This window comes from Amborella trichopoda, chromosome 4 (assembly GCF_054954075.1).
Source record: "Amborella trichopoda isolate Santa Cruz 75 chromosome 4, AtrichopodaSantaCruz75HAP2 v2.0, whole genome shotgun sequence".
NCBI lineage: Eukaryota > Viridiplantae > Streptophyta > Magnoliopsida > Amborellales > Amborellaceae > Amborella > Amborella trichopoda.
The window spans coordinates 47,818,341-47,840,356 of record NC_142339.1 but is presented as its reverse complement, the minus strand read 5'-3'; the positions used below and the strand labels follow the sequence as shown (position 1 = coordinate 47,840,356).

The 22,016-nt window shown below is 32.7% G+C and overlaps 1 protein-coding gene across 3 annotated transcripts; it reads right to left on the bottom strand.

Moving 5' to 3' along the window:
- Positions 1-13,315: 13,315 nt before the first annotated feature.
- On the bottom strand, positions 13,316-19,100 carry LOC18421684 (purine permease 1). 3 transcript variants are annotated; one of them, XR_016054601.1, is made up of 3 exons: positions 17,201-19,100; positions 16,333-16,423; positions 13,316-13,919 (listed from the first exon to the last, which is right to left on the bottom strand). XR_016054601.1 is itself a non-coding variant. In XM_088865393.1 (2 exons), the coding sequence occupies exons 1-2, from the start codon at positions 17,933-17,935 to the stop codon at positions 13,587-13,589; spliced, it is 1,068 nt and encodes a 355-aa protein (XP_088721519.1). In that variant the 5' UTR covers positions 17,936-18,038; the 3' UTR covers positions 13,316-13,586. The 3 variants fall into 3 exon arrangements, 1 of the variants encoding a protein (XP_088721519.1); XR_016054602.1 differs by having other exon boundaries at positions 16,283-16,423; positions 17,201-18,038; XM_088865393.1 differs by lacking the exon at positions 16,333-16,423 and having other exon boundaries at positions 17,201-18,038.
- Between the last annotated feature and the right edge of the window lie 2,916 nt (positions 19,101-22,016).

The window sequence follows — 22,016 nt, the reverse complement described above, 5'->3', positions numbered from 1 at the left end:
ATGGAAATATGGAATATCTGAAAAAATAACAAATAATTTCAAATACATTCCCAGAGTGGGCAAAAAGATCTCTATAAAATAGTGGGATGCCTTTGGTAATAAATCCCTTGACCCGGGCAAAATAAAACTAATAAAAATACCGGGACCATCGCAATATGAAAACCCAAATAGCTTCTCTGAAAACATTGAGAAAATGAAGAGGCAAAATCCTCAAGCAACAAAAGAAGAACTTAAAAGGCAATTACTCCAAATGTTCGAAGAAGAAGCAGAAAAAACAACCATATCGTCTGCCAATGAAGGTGAAGAAGATAATGATGAATTTTCACAGATGCTTGAACCAAGACTCGAAACCCGATATGAAGAAAAACCCGATAAGATAAGATTCCATTCCTTTTTTCTACAGTACCCTGCCGACACTACAGTACCCGGCAGCTGACACTGTTAATACCACCTACTTTTGTCCTATCCTACCGACAGTATAACGAAGATGCCCAAGACCTACCGTCACCTGAAAAGAAAGATGTTGTTCCCCGTAAACGCCAAAAGAAGATTGCCACCTATAAGATGTTGTTCCCCATTACCTTCCACCGACGCCAAAAGAAGACTGCCACCTGTAAAAGAAGATGTGACCTATATAAAATAACATATAGCCATTTGAAATCCGCTGGATATATAAGAAGGACGAAGGCTGAGCAGAAGGGAACTCTGGGAGCATCCTCGCAGATCTTTTCTGATATTATCTCTCTACTCTTTAATCTCTTCTGAGATTATCCCTCTACTCTCTAGTCTCTTCTGAGATTATCTCTCTCTAGTCTCTTTTTGAGATTATCTCTTCTTATTCATTTTCTGTATCTGCCCTGCTCGAATCACAAGACACTCGACAGGCTGTACATTTCTTTGTTCTTCTCTGTGGTAACTCTTTACTCTTTACTTTGCAAGTTCTGTATCATAAAGTGATGTGTGACTGTAATCTCGATTCTTTGCCAAGTTATTATTCTGATGAATGGAAGCTATTTGCTAGCTTCTGCATATGTTCTCATTAAGTCATATGGATCCTGTATTTTGTCTATTTACTGTTTTAAGGAGTCTGTATCTTGTCTGTTTTCTGTTCAGTTTCTTCATCTCTCTGTAAAAGGTGTGTATTATCTGTTGATTATAAATAAATGCAGTTGAAATTTATATTTAGTAGTAAGATATTTGCAACCACTTATACAAGTTGGAGACTGTTAGATATTGCTCCACTTTCCTTGGTTATGATTATACTTGTTTTTAAATACTTTGGATTCATTATAATTTTTGTATAATAAGTCTGGTTTATATAAAATCTTTGAGATATTTAGAAATTTGAGATCCTGATATTATTTTAAAAGCATTTGGGTCTGCTAAAACTAAGTAGGGTAATATTTTTCATTTTCTTTTAAGTGATTGGACAGCAAAAGTATGTTGTGCTGTCCATTTAGGGGGGTTCTTTTTCAGTCTTTCCTATAAGGGTTTAGCTATGATAGCTAAATTTTCAATAAAGTCAGCTATATAATTCAAACATCCCAAAAAGCCTTTGTAATTCTGTTTTATTAAGGCTAACATTGGGAAATTTATCTGCAAATTTTATTGCTCTATCTATAGGGATAATAGAACCTTGGAATATATTATGGCTTAAGAATTTGATTTTTGTTTGGCAAAGATTGATTTTTTTAGAAGAGACTACCAAACCTACATTCTTTACGGCATTTATAAAGGCCTTGATATGCTTAAAATGTTGTTGAATATCTTTTGAAAAGATCAAAACGTCATCAATATATACAATCATAAAATTCCTGTACTGATTGAACACATCACTCATTATATTCTGGAATTTCGAAGGTGCATTCTTCAGTCTAAAAGGCATGACATTCCATTCATATTGTCCAAAAGGGACATTAAAAGTTGTTTTATATTTATCTTTTTCATCAATTTGAATTTGCCAATATCCTGATTTTAAATCGAATTTTTAAAAAATACATGCATTTAATAGTCTATCTAGCATATCTTTTTTACTTGGTATTGGATATCTTATCCATTTCAAAACTTTGTTAAGAGGTTTATAATTGATCACCAATCTTGGTATTCCTCTTTCTTTTTCTGCTGCCTTTTCTACATAAAAAGCTGCACAGCTCCAAGGTGATGAACTTTTGTGTATGAATCCCTTTTTAAGAAGTTCATCAATTTCTGTTTTACATATTTCCAAAAGTTTTGAATTCATCTGTATGGGTCTTGCTTTTGTGGGTATCTTATTTTTTGTAAATCCTTCTTCATAAGGAAGACTTACTATATGTTTTTTTTCTGTTCCAAAAAGCATTTGGCAAATCATTGCAGATTTCTTGTTTATTTGTTTTTTTATTTTTCTATTGTTTCTTTTACTACATGACTCAATAAATCTGTTTCTATCTTTTTATATTTTAGTTCTTCTTTTAAATAGCAGAGAAAATTTTCTTTATTTATCATAGTCTGTCTCATATTATTAATTTCTTTTACTTTTGGTTTATCTATAAATTCAAATTTAATTTTATGACCATCTAATTTTGTTTCAATTCTAGTATTATCTATTTTAATGGGGTATAGTAAATTCAAATATGGAGTTCCTAATATAACCGTTTGACTCAGTCCTTTGACCATAATAAAAGGTAATTCGAAGCAGTTATCATTATTGCAAATAGCAGCATTGGATAAATTATAAATTATTATGAGTTTACTTCCATCCGCAGTATTTAACATTTGAGTTGTTTTTCAAAGTATTTTGTTGGAACCAATCCCTCATTAATACAATTTAAATCTGCCCCTGAATCTATTAGAGCAAGGGACTGAGAACTATAATCATTCTGGACTTTTATTCGGACCAATGAATACCATTTTTGGGTAATTACTATATCTATTATATTTAGATGATCTTCCTTTATTATTCCTGAGGATTCAAGTTCATCATTAGAGACTTTTACTGCATTTTTAATAGAATGTATTAGGCTATCAAATTCTAATTCTTCATTAGACTCTGCTTTAGAGAAATCATTTGTCATTTCTAATATTCTAATCCTATTTTTTAAATGGTGTACTTTGGTTTTCACCTCCTTTATTTCTTGTTTTAATTCTGCAATAGTGGGTTCTTTTGGCATAACTTCTTTTTTGTTTATTCTTTTAAGAATCTCAGAGAGGCTATGTTCTTCTTAAGGTATTACTAATGACACAGGTTCGTTTTTTGTTTTTGATATTTGAATATACTGGGTTATAGCTTCTCTTTTTTCTTCTGGATTAGATATCTTATCTATTAAATCAAGAATGAGATTTTCCACTTTTGTAAGAGTATTACAAAAACAATCAGGCATTTCTTCATCACTATTTAAGATTTTCTCTGATTCGAAACTACTCCATTGTAAATCCTCATTTTCTAATTCTCCTAATAATTTAATATTTTCATTTAACGAGCTGTCTTCAAAGGTTTGATCTATTTGTAATAATTCATATAATTGATTTTTTATTGTTTCATCAAGACTTAGGGCTTCTATTTTCTTTTTAATTTTGCAATTATTCTTATAATGTCCAACTTTTCCACAATTGTAGCAGACTGGTAATTTCTTCTTTCCTGATCTAAATATATTTTTAGATATAAATTTCTGTTCAAATTTATTTTTTATTTCTTTCTTCTTAGAAGATTTATACTTCTTATGTATTGATTTTCTTTTATTTCTTTTATCAGAAGAAGGAAGTGTGTTGTATCCAAATTGCTCACAGAAATCTCCTAATTCTTTCTTTCCAGTCATTCTTTGTTTATCTAATTGTCGTTTTAGTTTGAGATCTGTGCAAAGTGCCAATCCTTCTACACATATTTCGGCTGAAAGTTCTTCTAATGTATATTGAGAGTATGGTATCATTCCATTATTTTTATTTTTTAATCTATTTTTTACCTTTCTGCAAAAAGGTAAGGAAGGCCAGCTATAAACTTCTCTTTTCGGTGATCTGCACTGCTATCTTCCCTTAATATAAGTCTTGAGAAGAAAACATCCTTATACCATTTATAATGGGAAAGAGTATGACATCTAAAATTTGAAAGTAGATCCTCTTATCTGGCTTCTAACAATGCTGTACTCCCCACAAAATGAAGCGTTATCATATAAATAAGAGTATTAACCGCATCACTTTCGCTATGCGCAACATCTTGATTAGCTTCATTTTTAACAATCCATTGGTGGTAGCATTTAATATATGATTTTTAGCAATTTTACTCATATGGAAATCCCACCATCCCCTTAGCCATCCTGTAAAACAACACATGATGGCTTTGGCAACATCTTGATCATGGCTGCCAGAGACTTTGCATGCAGTAGCATACATTGTCATATACCTCATTGTATTTAATATTTGGTGTTCCAACATACCATCTATATTTCAATTTACTATGGTTCTCCCTGAATATGATACAGTATGTGATATTAAATCCTCTTCAAACTGTATATCAATAGGGGTAGGCCCAGTATGATACATTCTTGCCATTGAAGTAGGCTTCCATTTTTTCCCATAGTCTATTATATTAATACTAAGTTCTTCTTCCTAGAAAGCTTGTTCTATATTTGTTATTTCATCATTTTTGGATTTTGCTGATTTTTGAAGAACCATGGCTTCTGATTCAACTATTACTCCTTTTCCTTTGGAGTCTTTTATATTTAATTGAGATAGTTTTTTGACCAACTCTTCCATAAAATCTTTATTATCTTCCTTAAGGTTAAATCTTTCTTTATTTATGGTTGGAGGAGGCTTAAACATTATTCCTTTCTTTTTCTCCTCTAATTTTTTCTGAGGTTGGCTTATAATATTTTCTATTCGAGTGGCTTGTTTTCTCAAGGATTGGAGATACATATTCGTATAATTATTTTGTTCTTCTATAAGTAGAATAACTTCTACTTTATGAATATGTTCACTTCGGATAATTTTATATGGTGAAGCTTTGGTTTCTATTTTTCCCTTTTGGGTTCTTTTTATTTGGAGAGTTCTTTCAGGGAGATGGATACTTTGGATTTCTTCTCCTTCTGGTGTATAAAAAGTTTGGTATTCATTATTAAGAGTATTTAATTCTAAGTCTAAATCTGGTATATCATAACCTTTTTCTCTAAGGGTTGCTTTAAGCCATTCAAAAAGTCCTATATTTTGCTTATTTCTTTTTAGAAACTTATTATATCTTTTATGACAGGCATCAATTAACTCTTGTGGAAAATTTTTCAAATACCAATTTCTTATTTTTTCATTTTGTTCTGAAAGATAATCATTTCTCAGAAAGTCTAAGTCTAAGTCTATCTTTTCTCTTTTTTGTAGGTTCAAAACATGAAAGTCTAAGTCAGGAGAATTTGCTTCAGAGTCTAACTCTGGAGACTTTGACTCAGTATTTGAAGAGCTAGGATCGTCTATCAATTTGTATACGGGTTTTTGAATGTTATCTCTTGTTCGAGATATATAACTCCGGTTATAGAATGCCTTGCAGGAACGGGTATTTTTCTTGATAGTCTTATTGTATCATCTACAATATTTAATCTGGTCCTATGACTAGAACTAAATTGTAATTCTACTCCTCCGTCTGGTTGTTCAAATATTTGTTTAGGAGTTTTATTTACTGTTGTTTGATACTTTTGATTTTCATTATATATGGACCATGTTTCAGGTAATGTTATTTGAGACCATTCTACAGCCTTTGGGGTTATAGTATTGGACTTTTCCATATTTGTTTGAAAGAATATGGTTTGACCTTTTTTATCCATTTGTAATGCATTAGGGCTTAAGGTAGTCATGACTTTATAACAGATCCTATATATTAAAGCTATATTTTGGGATCCTATATTCATAACAAATCTTTGTGTTTTTAAGTTGAGAGTAAAAACCTTAAGAAGGTTTGGATCTCTTAAAGATACTGAAAAATCCTGAAAACAATTGAAATCAACTGGTCCACTACATAGGCTAGATTCTACAATTCCTAAAAGTGAATCTGTAAATTTATTTTGCCTGCTATCACGTAAACATAGTAATCTGGATGTATTTAATCCTAAACTTGTAAGTGGCTTAACTGTAACTTGTATTAATCCAATATGTAAATAATTGTAATTCTTATTTTTATGTGATTGTATTATTTTATCATATAATAATTGAAAATTTTCATGTTCGCTATTAACAGATAGACTTTGCTCTACTATCTTATATGCATAACCTGTTTTGAGTTCGAAAGTTCCTTTTTTATAAATATCAGTGATAGGGATTTTAGGTATGTTCCAATTTTGCATTTGGTTCTCTATGTTTTCAATAACTATTTCTTCCTTATTCTTTATTCTTAAAGTATTAGCCGGAGTTAAAGTTTTATTGGATAGGTTCCTAATAAATTTTTCCATTTAAAGTAACGGATGAGTACCTTTAATAAACCTCTTATGTCACTCTCCCTCAGCGGCTCCTCCTGGCTTTAACAGGACTTTAGATTAGGCGACAACAGTCGCAACTGTCAGACTAACTTTTAAAAAGAAAAAATTTATTAAGTTACTAAACCTTAAAACTTTTTCATCATGGCTCATATACCAATTCAAACCAGGATCTCTAATTTCTAAATACCTCAAAGATTTTATATAGACTAGACTTATTATACAAAAATTCTAATAAATCTAAAGTATATAAAAACAAGTATAATCATAACCAAGGAAAATGGAGCAATATCTAACAATATCCAACTTGTATAAGTGGTTGCAAATATCTTAATACTAAATATAAATTTCAACTGCATTTATTTATAATCAACAGATAATACACACCTTTTATAGAGAGATGAAGAAATTAAACAGAAAACATACAAGATATAGACTCCTTAAAACAGTAAATAGACAAAATACAGAATCCTTAAGACTTACTGAGAACATATGCAGAAGCTAGCAAAGAGCTTCCATTCATTAGGATAATAACTTGGCAAAGAACCGAGATTACAGTCACACATCACTTTATGATACAGAACTTGCAAAAGTAAAGAGTAAAGAGTTACGGCAGAAAAGAACATAGAAATATACAGCCTTTCGAGAGTCTTGTGATTCGAGCTGGGCAAATACAAAAAGGAATAAGAAGAGATAACATCAAAAATAGACTAGAGAGAGATAATCTCAGAAGAGACTAGAGAGTAGAGAGATAATCTCAGAAGAGATAAGAGAGGAGAGAGATAATCTCAGAAGAGATCTGCGAGGATGCTCCCAGAGTTCCCTTCTGCTCAGCCTTCGTCCTCTTTATATATCCAGCGGATTCCAAATGGCTATATGTTATTTTATATAGGTCGCATCTTCTTTTACAGGTGGCAGTCTTCTTTTGGCGTCGGTGGAAGGTAATGGGGAACAACATCTTACAGGTGGCAATATTCTTTATTGTAGTCCATGTATGTTGATATACTTATTCCATGATAATTCTATGTTTATCCTTTTGTGTGATGTAATTAAATGTTGAATGGCGGTTCATGCAGGGGAAGAACATATCAATATTCGCATATTCATTCCAAAACATGAAAAATCTTAATGGAGTACCCTCATTTTTTATTGAATTCCTAAAAAACAATATTTATAATGAATTTTAATAATTTTTTCGGATTTTTTTGAAGCTTTATTCTGACCGATTCACCAGATTCCGATCCGGATCGCCGATTCGCCGATCCCGATCGGTTTTTGGAAAGCCCGATCCGGGTCACCGATCCGGTTTTTAAACCATTGCTTTAGATTTATTAGAACTTTTGTATAATAAGTCTGTTTTATATAAAATCTTTGAGATATTTAGAAATTAGAGATTCTGGTTTTAATTGGTATCAGAGCCATGAAGAAAAAGTTTTAAGGTTTAGTAACTTAATAAAGTTTTTCTATTTAAAAGTTAGTCCGAGAGTTGAGACTGTTGTTGCCAGGTCTAAAGTCCCGTTAAGGCCAGGAGGAGCCGCTGAGGGAGAGTGACATAAGAGGTTGACTAAAGGTACTCGTCCGTAATTTTAAATGGAAAAATTTATTAGGAACCTATCCAATAAAACTTTAACTCAGGCTAATACTTTAAGAATAAAGAATAAGGAAGAAATAGTTATTGAAAGCATAGAGAACAAAATACAAAAATTGGAACATACTTAAAATCCTTATCACTGATGTTTATAAAAGAGGAACTTTCGAACTCAAAACAGGTTTTGCAATTAAGACAGTATACCAAAGTCTATCTGTCAATAGCGAACGGAAAATTTTCAATTATTATCTGATAAAATAAGACAATCACATAAAAATAAGAATTACAATTGTTTACATATTGGATTAATACAAGTTACAGTTAAGCCACTTACAAGAATAGGATTAAATACATCCATATTACTATGTTTACGTGATAGTAGGCATAATAAATTTACAGATTCACTTTTAGGAATTGTAGAATCTAGCCTATGTAGTGGTCCAGTTGATTTCAATTGTTTTCAGGATTTTTCAGTATGTTTAAGAGATCCAAACCTTCTTAAGGTTTTGGCTCTCAACTTAAAAACACAAGGATTTGTTATGAATATAGGATCCCAAAATATAGCTTTAATATATAGGATCTGTTATAAAGTCATGACTACCTTAAGCCCTAATGCCTTACAAATGGATTAAAAAGGTCAAACTATATTCTTTCAAACAAATATGGAAAAGTCCAATACTATAACCCCAAAGGCTGTAGAATGGTCTCAGATGAAAGAAACAATAGAAAAAATAAAAACACAAACAAAACAAGAAATCTGCAATGAAGGAATGGATCCTGTCAGCTGACGAGCTGACCGCTATAGTGTCAGCCAACTGCCTAGATTAAATCTAGGCCTGATCCAATGGGTACGACTTCATTTCGTATTTTAATTTTTAATGTTTATCTACAAATCCAAATCACTTGAATTTTTTAGTGTTTGTTCTTTAAAAATACGAAAATCTAATAAAAATATAAAAAAATAAATGCAAACAAGAAAAGTGTGACGAATACATTTTTTTCAAGATGGGCGGGGCCAAAGAAGTTTTGGGATTTCCGGGCCTCAGCCCAGCCCAACCCAATGGCAGCCCTAACCACGAGGACCCGTGATCGCACCTCCTAGTCAGACACCCTCCTACGCCTATCAAACGAGGACTTGGTGTTGCGCTCCTTTCCTAGAGGAGCGGTGGCCACGAGAAACCAGTCAAAAGCTGGGTAATATAAGGGAAGGTGATGGTGTGGGTGTTTTTATTTTTTTATTATTTTATTTTATGTTTAAAATTATTTTTGTCTTCTTTTGCTTATAGATATTTAAGGGATATTTATATATGGGAACCAATCAAGCAGAAAATGTGTATCAGACTTTAGTTATCTGTTTTGAGATTGTCACAGTTATTCAATTTAATTACCATGTGGCGCAGCTATTACCTTTATTATTGGTCAAGTCGACGCTATATGTTGTTTTATATAATGAGATTTATATGGTGGCCATCCCATCAGGCATGTTCAATATGAGCAAGGTGTAATATCAAGTTCTATCATGCCATATAGAGCCAACTTTGTGCCCCCCTCAAAGGAGAGTCAAGTTCAAATAAATTGGGCTGGTAAATTTCCAAATCATTTTTTTAAGCGCATATACTAATATCTGGTAGGAGCACAATATTCACTTATTCCCTTCGGTGAAACGCAATTTAGAATATTTTTTTCTAATCAAAATTTTGTAATCAAGACTCACTTGATGATCATTTTCAAACCAACAAAATTTACATTTTGGGTTCTTCAATACTTAGATCTTACCTTCCAAAAATAAGATCTTTATTCAATCTTGCGATCTTATTTCTAAGGTACTCTATACAATGAGACCATTTACCTTTGGTATGAGGAGGTTACAATTATTTGTAATCATCCGATACGGAAATGTGATAGCTTGAGTGTCTCAAAGTTCAAAAAATTTTATTTTGAATTTTGAACTTATAGTCATCCAATTTTACATCCAATGATCAAGATTAACACAACCACCTAGTACCAAAAATAAATGGTCTCATTGAATACTTTCCCTATTTGTTATGGGCACATATAAACTGCACATTGAAAATTTATTGTTCTTAAGCCAGTCACTAGGTTAAAGAGGGCAGACCCCTAAAATTTGGGGTTCTAGAAGTACTCCTGTGTTGCTGTTCACCTAATGGAGTAAATGGACAGTATGTTCTAGTGGTAGTACAAAATCTTTCGACTTTTGCAAAAGTGCCCACTGGTTGCCTCATTATGAAAGGCACCCAATTACTTCAGCTCTCCAATCTCCTTTTCAAATATTCCAATTCTAAAAGTACCAATTTCATGCTAGTTTCAAATTGGGTAGATTTTATGGAGAGGAAAGGATAATATACAAATATTGTTAACCCCTTTGGTGGAAAGTAATTTTATGTCCTCATAAATGTTGATTACATAGTTGGTGGGCATCACATTCCTGCAGCATATGCAAATGGGCCACAAAGCTTTCTCTATCCCTCGGTCCCTTTCCTAATAAAAGTCACATATTAGGGCTGCACGTGGTCGTGGTGGTAGTACTAATACCATAGTTAGCAGGTCGGTGAATAATAAAATATCGGCATACCATTAGTAATATATCGATTTTATTTCAAAAAGCCAAGGGATAAATTCGGATCAAAAATACGTTTTCAAAAATCGGATTGAAAACCACAACATGATAACTAGGTATAGGCTACTACCTATAGTTAGCAAGTTTCTGTTTAAAATATGATTTTTTAAAAAATCTTTGATTTTCTTAATTCCTTTAAGAACCCCGAGTTTTTCAAAAGATGTTCAACAAATATCATTTTTTTAATGGAACCAATATAAATCTGTATTTTATCTCTTTACAAAAACACTTATTCGCTATAACTTTATTTCTTCAATAGCTTAATATTATTAAAGTTTGGTTTAGAGATAAGTAGTACATTAGCAATGGGAGTAAATTAAGAATCTTGATTTAACAAAAAATTCCATAAAACATTTCACCAATGAGTTCCCTTAAAACAGGGTACGAAAAAATACAAGCAATATATTCTCCAAAAAAAAAAATCAAAGCAATTGTATATCTTAAAATAATAGGTAGGATTAGAAGAAGAGTAACCCAATGAAAAATCTTTTTTTGTTCCTTTAAACCCATAGCGTCTTTATAAAGAACAAGAGAGAGATTGAATGATATTAAATATTTAGGTATCTATGAATTTAGTGCAAGATTCAAATTTGCTTGAGCATTTTGTTGCTTTTTTTTATGCATAGACATGTTTGATTAATTTCATATTTTATTTTTTATTTCATCTGTGTATACAACATAACATTTTGGATGGACCACTATTTTAAATATTTGGGTCTTTACGTTTTTTCTAATTAGCTGCAATCCATGGTGTTTTTTATCTTTTCTTTGAAAAATAATTCTATACCTTGGTTTACAGTCCTTGTTATTTGCTAATTAGTTATGGTGTTTAGTATTATTGTTGTTGTTTCATTTTATGCTCCCAATAAATCTACATACATTTTTGTTGTAACAACAGAGTAAGCATTGTCACTGGATTTACTAAAAGTTTCAACAAAAATTACAAGTATTACTCTAATGACACTAGTAAAGCTATTAAGTTATTGTTTAATAGTTGTAATATATGTATATAATAGCTACAAATCATCTTCACACATCTGATTTTTTCACTTCATTTTTTTAAACAAATCCTAAATATTCATGATTCTATAACTTATCTTTTTCTTGATGATCCGTATTTTTTGACCCAATTTTTTCACCGGCTTTTTGAAATAAAATCCATATATTACCGATGTTTTGGTATGCCAATATTTTATATCACCAGTGATAATTGTAATTCTTATATCTTGAAGTGAATATAAGGATCAGGATTTATGGCAGATATGTTTGATTTCCAGTTCTCTAATGGTCCAACTACAATTTTGAGATGTAAATTATCTTCATATAGGAGGAATCATTTCTTTTTCTTGACATGTATTTTTTTTTTGTTGAAGGTTGCAAAAACCAGGGTTATGTGGATACTGATATAAGTTTAGGTGTCTATGAGTATGGCAGGTGTTCACTATATCCACCTAAATAATTGGTACTGCTAGATATATCTATACTTTCAAATTTTATATTTTGGTTCTATTTAATATAGTTTCTCTTTTTTACAGAATATCAAACAAGTGGAACAAATGGCAGTAGAATGAGCAGGGTAGCTCAAAATGAACCGAGTTCGAATCCTCTCATGTACCCCTATTGATTTTTAATAATTTATGTATGCGATGTGTACACCGGTATTGATTTTTAATTACTTATATATGAGCAATGTCCAAGGATATATCTAGCCCTCTTTCATGGGTCAACAGGTTGGACGACACTTGTACACGGGGGTGGTTATTGTAAGAGATTCTATGAATGTTATTAAGGACGGGGGTGGTTATTGTAGGAGATTCTATGAATGTTATTAAGGACATTTGCACTCGGGTGGTCATTAAAGGAGATTCTATGAATGTAATTGAGGGGCGTAGATTGCCTTCTTCAATCCCTTGGTAGAGGGTTCATATCAGGGATCGAATAGAACTTTGCCTTCGTGGTAGGGAGATTCAACTTGTACACGTTCATAGGGAGAGAAATAGAAGCGTGGCTGCTTTGGCCAAAGGCATTGTTGTGTCACCTTCCCCGGACTACTCCTTCCGCTTCTCACCTTTCTTGATTTTGCTTTCTTTGTTTTTATTTCCTTTTTGTAATTTTTTATTTCATCAATGAAAAGATATAGTTAATTGTTCAAAAAAAAAAAAAAAAAAAAAAAAAAGAAAAAAAAAGAAGAAAAAGACAGAGGGTGAATGCCAATAATTATGCCGAGTTTTGGGAGATGGAATTTCTTGTAAGATGAAGATCAGGTTTGTGGATGAACTCTGCGTCTTGTAAACTTCTTTTGCTACTTTTGGTGACAAATCCATGGTAAAGATCTGTCTTTTGGGTTTCACTTTAATTTAAGTTCAAAGAGAGAGCAACATTTGGTGATACTACATAATTGTTTGGAGACAACAACGAAAGCTACGAAACCTAACTTCAATGGCTTTGTATAATTCGCAAGAATTCAAGAAAATGATGTTTTCAAATTTACTCAAATCTGAAATAAAACTCTAAATTTATTTATTATTAATGGACTTTATTTAGACATCTTAATCCTAATTCTAATATAATTAGAACTAATAATAAAAATTAAACCCAAAAAACTAACTCAACCTAGTCTTACATGCAATTCATCTAATTCATATCATGTAAAAAGGATTAATTCAATTTTTCACCTAACACAAAATTTTCCATGTAATTCAAAAGATCTTGGAACAAAATTTCCACAACTTGAATTCACAACTGACATGTGGTTTTTCAGGACTGACTCGCCCAAAATCGGCTCACTGAAACAGGAATCAGTGACCCGGCTCAAATTCGAGTGTCCAAGTCGACACCAAATTCGTGTTTTCTAAGTTCTGCTTCAGACAACTGGGTTGATTAGTTGGAATTTGGAGTCCAACCAGGCATGAGGATCCCCTTTAATTTCTTATGGCCATTACAAGTGGTTAATCTCTATATCCCTTACAACCGCCTCCCTCTTCTTTGATTGAATGTGTTCTCCATAGTAGTAAGAGGCAAACCCCCACAAACATAAAACCAGGGCCATGCCCTTTTCTCCACTAAACTTCTCATGGAAAAAGATGACTGCTAATATGCTGTTCAAAGGCAATCGCACTGCCAAAAGAATGCCATTGAGGAGAGAAGAGGTGTACAAGATGAAACTGAAACTTCCGATTAAGAAAACTTGGCACAATATGCCGCTTGCCACCACTGTCAAGTAGTACTTAAACTCTCCCAATCCAAATTCTTTTGACTCTCTTGAAATAACCTGCAAGTTATAAATAATCCACTTATTCAATGTAAAATGGCGGTTATTAGTTAATTACTCACAACTATGTACTAGAAAAACACTTATTCTAAGCACTAATATATATATATATATATATATATATATATATATATATATATATATATATATATATATATATATATAAAATCAATATGATCATCATCATTAGAAATACTTACGTATGGACTGAAAACTCCACCAGAATTACTATTTGATCCATATTTTTTATATATTATGTGGAAATCCATCCTTTTTTGAATTTTTTTATAGAGTGGGTTGAGGTCCGTCCAAAAAAAAAGGGACCCCAAGCCCAATAGTTGTAATAATTCATATAATAATTTATAGATATAAGCAATGGTTTAAAAACCGGATCGGTGACCCGGATCGGGCTTTTCAAAAACCGATCCGGATCGGCGAATCGGCGATCCGGATCGGCGAATCGGCGATCCGGATCGGAATCGGGTGAATCGGTCAGAATAAAGCTTCAAAAAAATCCGAAAAAATTATTAAAATTCATTATAAATATTGGTTTTTAGGAATTCAATAAAAAATGAGGGTACTCCATTAAGAATTTTCATGTTTTTGAATGAATATGCAAATATTGATATGTTCTTTCCCTGCATGAACCGCCGTTCAGCATTTAATTTACAGTATTTCGTGCTCATCCCTACACTGTTGCTGTTGGGACTCGATATGTGAATAATATGGTTGGGATAGGGTGGCCTCGGAATCATCATCTCTCTCGTTTTCTCTTTGAATAATATGGATTAAAAAAAAAAAAAAACAAATTTTCAAAAAAATCTATCATGGATTAAAAAAAAAATCACAAATTTTCAAAAAATTCTATCATGGATTACAAAAAAAAATTCGATCATGGATTAAACAAAAAAAATAACAAATTTTCAAAAAATTCAATCATGGATTACATAAAATTCGATCATGGATTACATAAAATTCGATCATGGATTACAAAAAAAAACAAACAAAAAAAACAAAAAATTCAATCGTGGATTACAAAAAAAGAAAAAAATAGTTCGATCATGGATTACAAAAAATTCAATCATGGATTACAAAAAACTCTATCATGGGTTACAAAAAAAGCAAAAAACAAAAAATTCAATCATGGATTAAAAAAAAACAAACAAACATTTCAATCATGGATTACAAAAAAAAAACAAACATTTCGATCATATATTACAAAACATTCGATCATGGATTACAAAAAATTCTATCATGGGTTACAAAAAAAAAAAAAAAAAACAAAAAAATCGATCATGGATTACAAGAAAAGAAAACAAACATTTCGATCATGGATTACAAAAAATTCTATTATGGGTTACAAAAAACCAAAAAATTCGATCATGGATTACAAAAAAAATCTATCATGGATTACCAAAAAAAAAAAAAAAAAAAAAAAAAAAAAAAAAAAATCCGTACGGAATCGCCGATTCACTGTTCGGACTCGCCGATTCCGTACAGTGAATCGGCGATTCACTGTACAGAATTGTCCGGTTCTCTCTAGAACCGGACGATTTCCGATTTTCGGGGCGATCCGGTTCCTTTTTCACTATTTCCGAGTCGAACCGGGCGAGTCCGGTTCGACTCGACGTTTTTTAAAACGCTGGATATAAGCAATAAATAATATCTTATTTCAATTAATATATTATAAATTATAATAGAAATCATTTTTGCTTGAGACCTGGTGAAAATATTTCTTGACAAAGGTAAAATAACTCCAGTCTTCCGTGAAATGTGAAAGATTTGATAAAATAATGGTTCGCTTATCTAAAAGAATCCCATACAGTCTCACCTACCCATTTTATTCCTTTATCGCTCCTACAAACCTCCATCTCGGGAATAATGCAAATGAGAGCATCCTATATATAAAATTAGGGAAAATTACTTGTTCCCCCTGAAAAAACCCTGAGTTCAATATTTTTCTTGTTGGGTGAGTGTGGCCCATTAAGGCCAAGCTTTCTATGTTTTTTCAACATCATAGAAGTTCTATCCTCCAACCATCCATTCCAAATGGAGGGTTAAGATTGTCCCTATCACAATGTCACGTCTCTACACTATTTTATTTTTAATTTTTTTTTTATAAACTATTTTGACACTAAATTTTGAACGTTCATTCCTCTATTAAATCACACTAGATAAAATAATATATATATATATATATATATATATATATATATATATATATATATATATATATATTCAATAAAATAAAATGACCAAAATACCTCTAAAATTTTTAAGGGGTATTTTGGTAATTATATTTTATCGAAAAATTACTTTTAATATTTTTTATAAGTTCGCCCCAATGAAAAGATGACACGTACCAAATTTCATATTCATACAATTTGTATAAAAAAAACTTAAAATAAAATACTTCGAGAAGTCGGATCTAAGATCAAACGGTGAGTGGCTCGCTTGATCAAAATTGAACGGCTGGATGGTAGGAGGAGGATAGAACTTCAGTGCTGTAGAAAAAACATAGAAACATTAGGTATGTACCATATTCAAATATGGTATTTAAGGACTTGAACATTTTTATGGACAAATTACTTCGAAGTATGCTGGTCGGATATTTACAACATCCAGGGCATTTGCACGTCTTTTTTACTTTTCTAAGTGTACTCATCGGTTTGATGTTTCAAATATTAAACCGGTTTTTTATATTTTTTAATTTCTTTGAAAATTATAGGAAAGTTGTTTCAGTGGAGTAATACAAAGCCGAGCTGTCCAACGTTTGTGACCTTCGACTGGCCCGCAAGGCTTCCCAAAAATATAAAGCCAAGTCACAACAAGGCTTTATCCAAAAATACAAAGCCAAGAGAGGTGTTGGTCCAATGTTTGCGCTTTTAATTTGTTTTTAGGTTTAAAAATAAAAATTTAAAAATTAAATTTTTTTTAAAAAAACACTAACTTTAAGGCAGTCCAATGTTTGTGCGAAATACCGATAACTACCCTCTTTCCTGACGGCCCCAGTCCAATGTTTGCGACATGGGACCGCGCACAAAACTAAACCAAAAAATAAAACAAGTGTGAACTTCGCCACCGTCCATTACATTTTACGAAAAATCGAATAATTTCATAATACTGGAATAATTTTCCTTTATATTATTTTTGAATTAGAAAACATAGCAGTTTTGAGCAAAAACAATGAAAACAGAGTAGTTTTCAGCAAAAATAATAAAAGCAGAGTAGTTTTAGTTTTCAGCCAAAAAAAAAACAACTAAAATCGCTTCATCCCTTACCTGAAAGTCCTCGTTGATAACCATTCCTATTGTGCAGAACCCTGTGGCCACCACAGACATAACAAAAAGCATCTCCATGACCAGCCCAAACGTCACAATTTGCTTAGACTTCACGTACACCAACTCAATCAAAGGAAACACCAAACCAATAAGAGCAGCAGCACCGAGTGTGAGCACAAACCCGAGCCCATATTGTGCACCCGTCACGCCCTCAGGCCTATCACCGCTGGCCCTGAGCCCCAACAAGACCGAACCCAAGCTCAACAAAACCACAGCATTTATTGTATGGGCAGTGAACCTTTGGCCAACAATTAAGAACGCGAAGAAGGCGGTGAAGCCGAGCTGAGTTGAAACCAGGAGAGTGGAGGTTGAAATGGGGAGGTAAGAGAGACCGAAAGCATACATGTAGTCGTCGATGCCAATAAGCAGGCCTATGCCGGCACTTTGAAGGGCCAAGGGAAAGGTAACATGGGACTGTCTTCTTTGAGATTGCGAGGTGCTGGAAATTTTGGAGAGAAAGAGGGGAATCAACAGGATGGGGAAAGCCGCTGTTTGGATCCAGGCGGTGAGCCACTTGCGTTGGCCGCCGTGAATGAAGTAGAGGCGGGAGACGAGGGGGGCGCCGGTGGCTCCGACCACGAGGAGGAGGACAGTGAGGAGGAGGAGTAAGCGGTTGGTTTTTCCCTTTGGAGTGGTCATGGTGGTGTTGCTTCCGGTGGTGGTTTCTTCATTCATGGCGCGAGGCTTTTGGTAGAGACAACTAAAGGGTACGGTTTATTCAAGACCTCTACTTTAAACGATCAAAACAATATGCATTTTCAAATGGACATGGTTTTTATGAGTCCATGCTGAGTCACCTCTAGAAAACAAAAAAAAATTATTTTTAAGATGGATTTTTTTTACTTAATTGTTAAAGAATGAAAAAATAAATAAATTTTGAAATTAAAATAATAATTTGATTAAAAAAATATTAGGACCCTTAATTTTAATTATTTTTACATGAACCACATATTGCATCCATCTTTAAGATGCATTATTCAGGAACCACAAATATAGAACTGCTGTCCCGGCGGCATGAAACAATTTCCCTTTTCAAATTCTATGAGACCGCTTAGTTAGTGCGTTGAGAGGAAAGGTTTATAACTTTATGGAAAAAGTTTGTGGAAAGGTGAGGCCCTAAATAACCATGTTAAGTTGTAATTAAAAATTCACTAGAAATGGTTGTTTCGATATTGAAAAATCTTCAATTCGATCATCTCGACCTCAAAATGTATGGATATAAGAAAAAATAGATCTAAAATCTTGTAAATAATGCATTTTGTAATGTATTTTCTAGACTGTCAATTTTCAATATTTTCAAGTTTTAAGTATCCATAGATCTACTTGATCTAAACAATTTTTTAATATTTAATTTTTATAATTAGAGATAGAAATAAATTTTTAGGCTATAATATAGATTTCTGATATTAAAATCATATATTTCGATACTATTTGAAATTACGGCTTACGTTGATCGTTTAGGACCACGGCCATAAACACCCATAACTTTATATACATGAGAGATTGTTTTTGGATGAATGTCTTGGGAAATGGATGAAAAGGTAAACTTGGGTGGTAGTTTTGTTGATTAATTAGGCGTTAAGTGAGGGAGTGTTGGGTTTTTCTTTATTGGTTTTAGTCTTTTTAAGTGAAATTAGGTCTTATGGTATTGTTTTAGAAAAAATAAGGGCATGTGCCAAACCTTCAATTATTTAGAAAAATAGAGCTTCAAAGTCAAGGCGGGACTTAAGCATGCGGACAAAATCGTGTTTATTTTGTGTTTGTCTTGCAGGCCGACGTACGCGTCAAAAAGACAGAAAAATGCAATGAGAGAGAGAGAGAGAGGGAGGTCCAGACCCAAACACTTTCTCTTTATATTATTTATTTGAGGGGAACTCTAGGGTCCGGGCCATGACCCAAACACTTTCTCTTACATGGTATTTAAGAACGGTGAGGTTTGTAGAGAGCGGAGGCGCTAAACAATCAAGATAAAGTGCACCTTCAAATGGGGTTGAAAAATGTGGTTTCAATACTGAAAATCTTTTTGATAGCCTTAAAATATATTTTTATATTTAATTATAAGGTTTGAAGCTTTAAAAATAGTGTAGATTAAACAGATCTATGAAAATTTGAAAATCTTGATAATTGACGGTCAATAAATGCATTACAAGATGCGCTATTTCCAGAGATTGAAATCCATTTTTTTCTCGTGTACATACATCTTGAAGTCGAGATGATCAATTTGATGCTATTTGGACACCAAAACAATTATGAAAATTTTGAGGTGGGCTCTAATTTGATTGCTTAGAGCCTCGGCTCCATATAAACTTTTTCTATTTAAGAATGAATTCGCTCAAGAATGGATAGTGGCATTCCATGGGTCGTCATTAAACTAGATATAGAAAAAGCCTATGACTGAGTGGAGTGGTAGGTTCTTGGGGAGATCATATCTCGCAATGGTTTTAGGGATAATTGAAAAAGGTTGATCATGGGGTGTTTGTGTAGTGGTTATTTCTCTATAATGGCGAATGGGTAGCCAAACGACATTTTTAAGGCTTCCAGGGATATTAGAAAAGGAGATCCCATGTCGTCTATCTTGTTTACTTTAGTTTGGGAGGTTTTTAGTTTTGGAAAAGGTTTTTATACTTCCCCAACAACATAGAAAATATATGTTTCCTTTACCATCCAACCGTCCAATTTTGATCAAGAGAGTCACTCATCGTTTGATCTTAGATCCGACGTCTCAAAGTATTTTTTTTTTAGTTTTTTTTTATACAAATTGTATGAATATAAAATTTGGTATGTGATATCTTCTCATTGGGGCACACTTATAAAAAATATTAAAAATAATTTTTCGATAAAATATAATGATCAAAATACCCCTTAAAACTTTCAGGGGTATTTTGATTATTTTATTTTATTGAAAATATTTTTTTTTATATTTTTTGCTAGTGCGAATTTAATATAGGATTGAAATTCCAAAATTTGGTATCAAAATAATTTATAAAAAAAATTAAAAATAAAATAGTGTAGAGATGTGACATTATGATTGGGACAATCTTAGCCCTCCTTTCAAAATGGAGGATTGGATAAGGCGAAGTATATAAGTTTTATGCTGTAGGGGAAGCATAAAAAGCTTGCCCTTTAGTCTTATACTTGAAAAGGTTAAAGAAAAACAAAACTTTCAAGGTTTTTGGATAAGCCCAGGAGCAGAAGAGGAACAAATTGTGAAGAATAGAAGGTTTATCAAGTGTTATGATTGAAAGTTAATTTTGCTAAGAGTTCAATTGTTAGAGTTGGCTATAGTGAGGTGAGGGTTAATAATTGGTAAAAAAAAAAACAAAAAGGAACCAAAATGAGACTTTATAGACAATCTACCCCCAAAATATTTTTTGTTAATTTTTACCCGATATTAAACTTTTCTAGCAAATACCTCCTAAGTCAAAATAGTCATATTTTTTTGATGAAAATGCCTATAGTGCTGGGCCGCCCCCATATTGTGCTGGACCGCATGCTTTTCAGAGGGTATTTTGATATTTATTTTACCTTTTTTATGACTTGGGAGGTATTTTTAGATGGAAACTCATCGGAGACACAAGAAATGTAAAGAAGAATTCTATTTGATGTGTGGAGTTGGTTTAGTGTCACCAAAGGTAAACGAGTTTCTAGGGTGGATATTGAGAATATGAAGAGTTTTATTACTCTTATTGTTGTTAAGATGAGACCGAAGAGTAGATGGCTTGGATATTATAAATAGAAATTTCATGGCTCATCTTTGGGGAACTTAGGAATGGCAGGTTTCGGTGGAGCACGTAAGGATAGCATGGGGATGTTCTTTTTAGCTTTGTAGAACCATGTGATGTTACTTCGGCAAATCATGTTGAGTTAGCAGATTTGTTGGAAGGGCTTAAAATCCTGAATCAACGTCTAATTGGATGTCATTTCATCTTTGAGGTAGACTTGTTAAATGTTATAAATTGGTGTGATAAAGTACAACTCCATCTTCTTGGCCCCTGAGGTCCCTAGGACTATAAATTATGGAGTTATCACCTTTTTGGACACTGTCTTTTGTTCACGTTTATAGAGAAACAAATGAAGTGGCGGATTGGATTGGTTGGCGAAGTAGGGAATTTTGATGGATTTATTGGTGATTTTTTATTATTAGATGCAGTTATTTAAAAAATGTCGGGTTGGCACAAAATTGCCCAATCTGATCTAGAAATCGGTCACCTTGTGCCGATTCTGCCAATATATAGAAAATCATTTGGGTTTAGAAGAGAACCGGCGATTTGCTACAATAAAACGCCATTTTGTTATAGTAAAAGTGTGGTTTTGCTATGGTAAAAAAGCCAATTCACCGATCCGGATCGGTTTTTAGCCAGTTCACTGTTTTTGCAAGTGTCTTTTCGTTGGTTCACTATTTTTCTGTACAGTAAAACGACAATCCGGACTGCTGATTAACCGAACCAAATAGGTTTTTGTGATGCTCGATCCTAGTCACCGATCAGTTTTACTGATTAGATGTAATTTTAGTTATGCATTGTACTACCCATTTTATTAATAATAGTTTGTAAAAAAAAAAAAAGATGGGTGTTGAACTTTACCGTCTAACGTAAAGAGAAAAACGTGAATGCTGCGATTAGTGTTGAGATGAATGAGACTTACGGTGTTTGGGTCTTGAGGAATGGCCATCTTGATAGCGTCTATATGTGTGTGCAAGAAAGACTATTACTAAAAAGAGCTTAGGGCTGAATTGGTTAGTGTTTGACGATTTCCA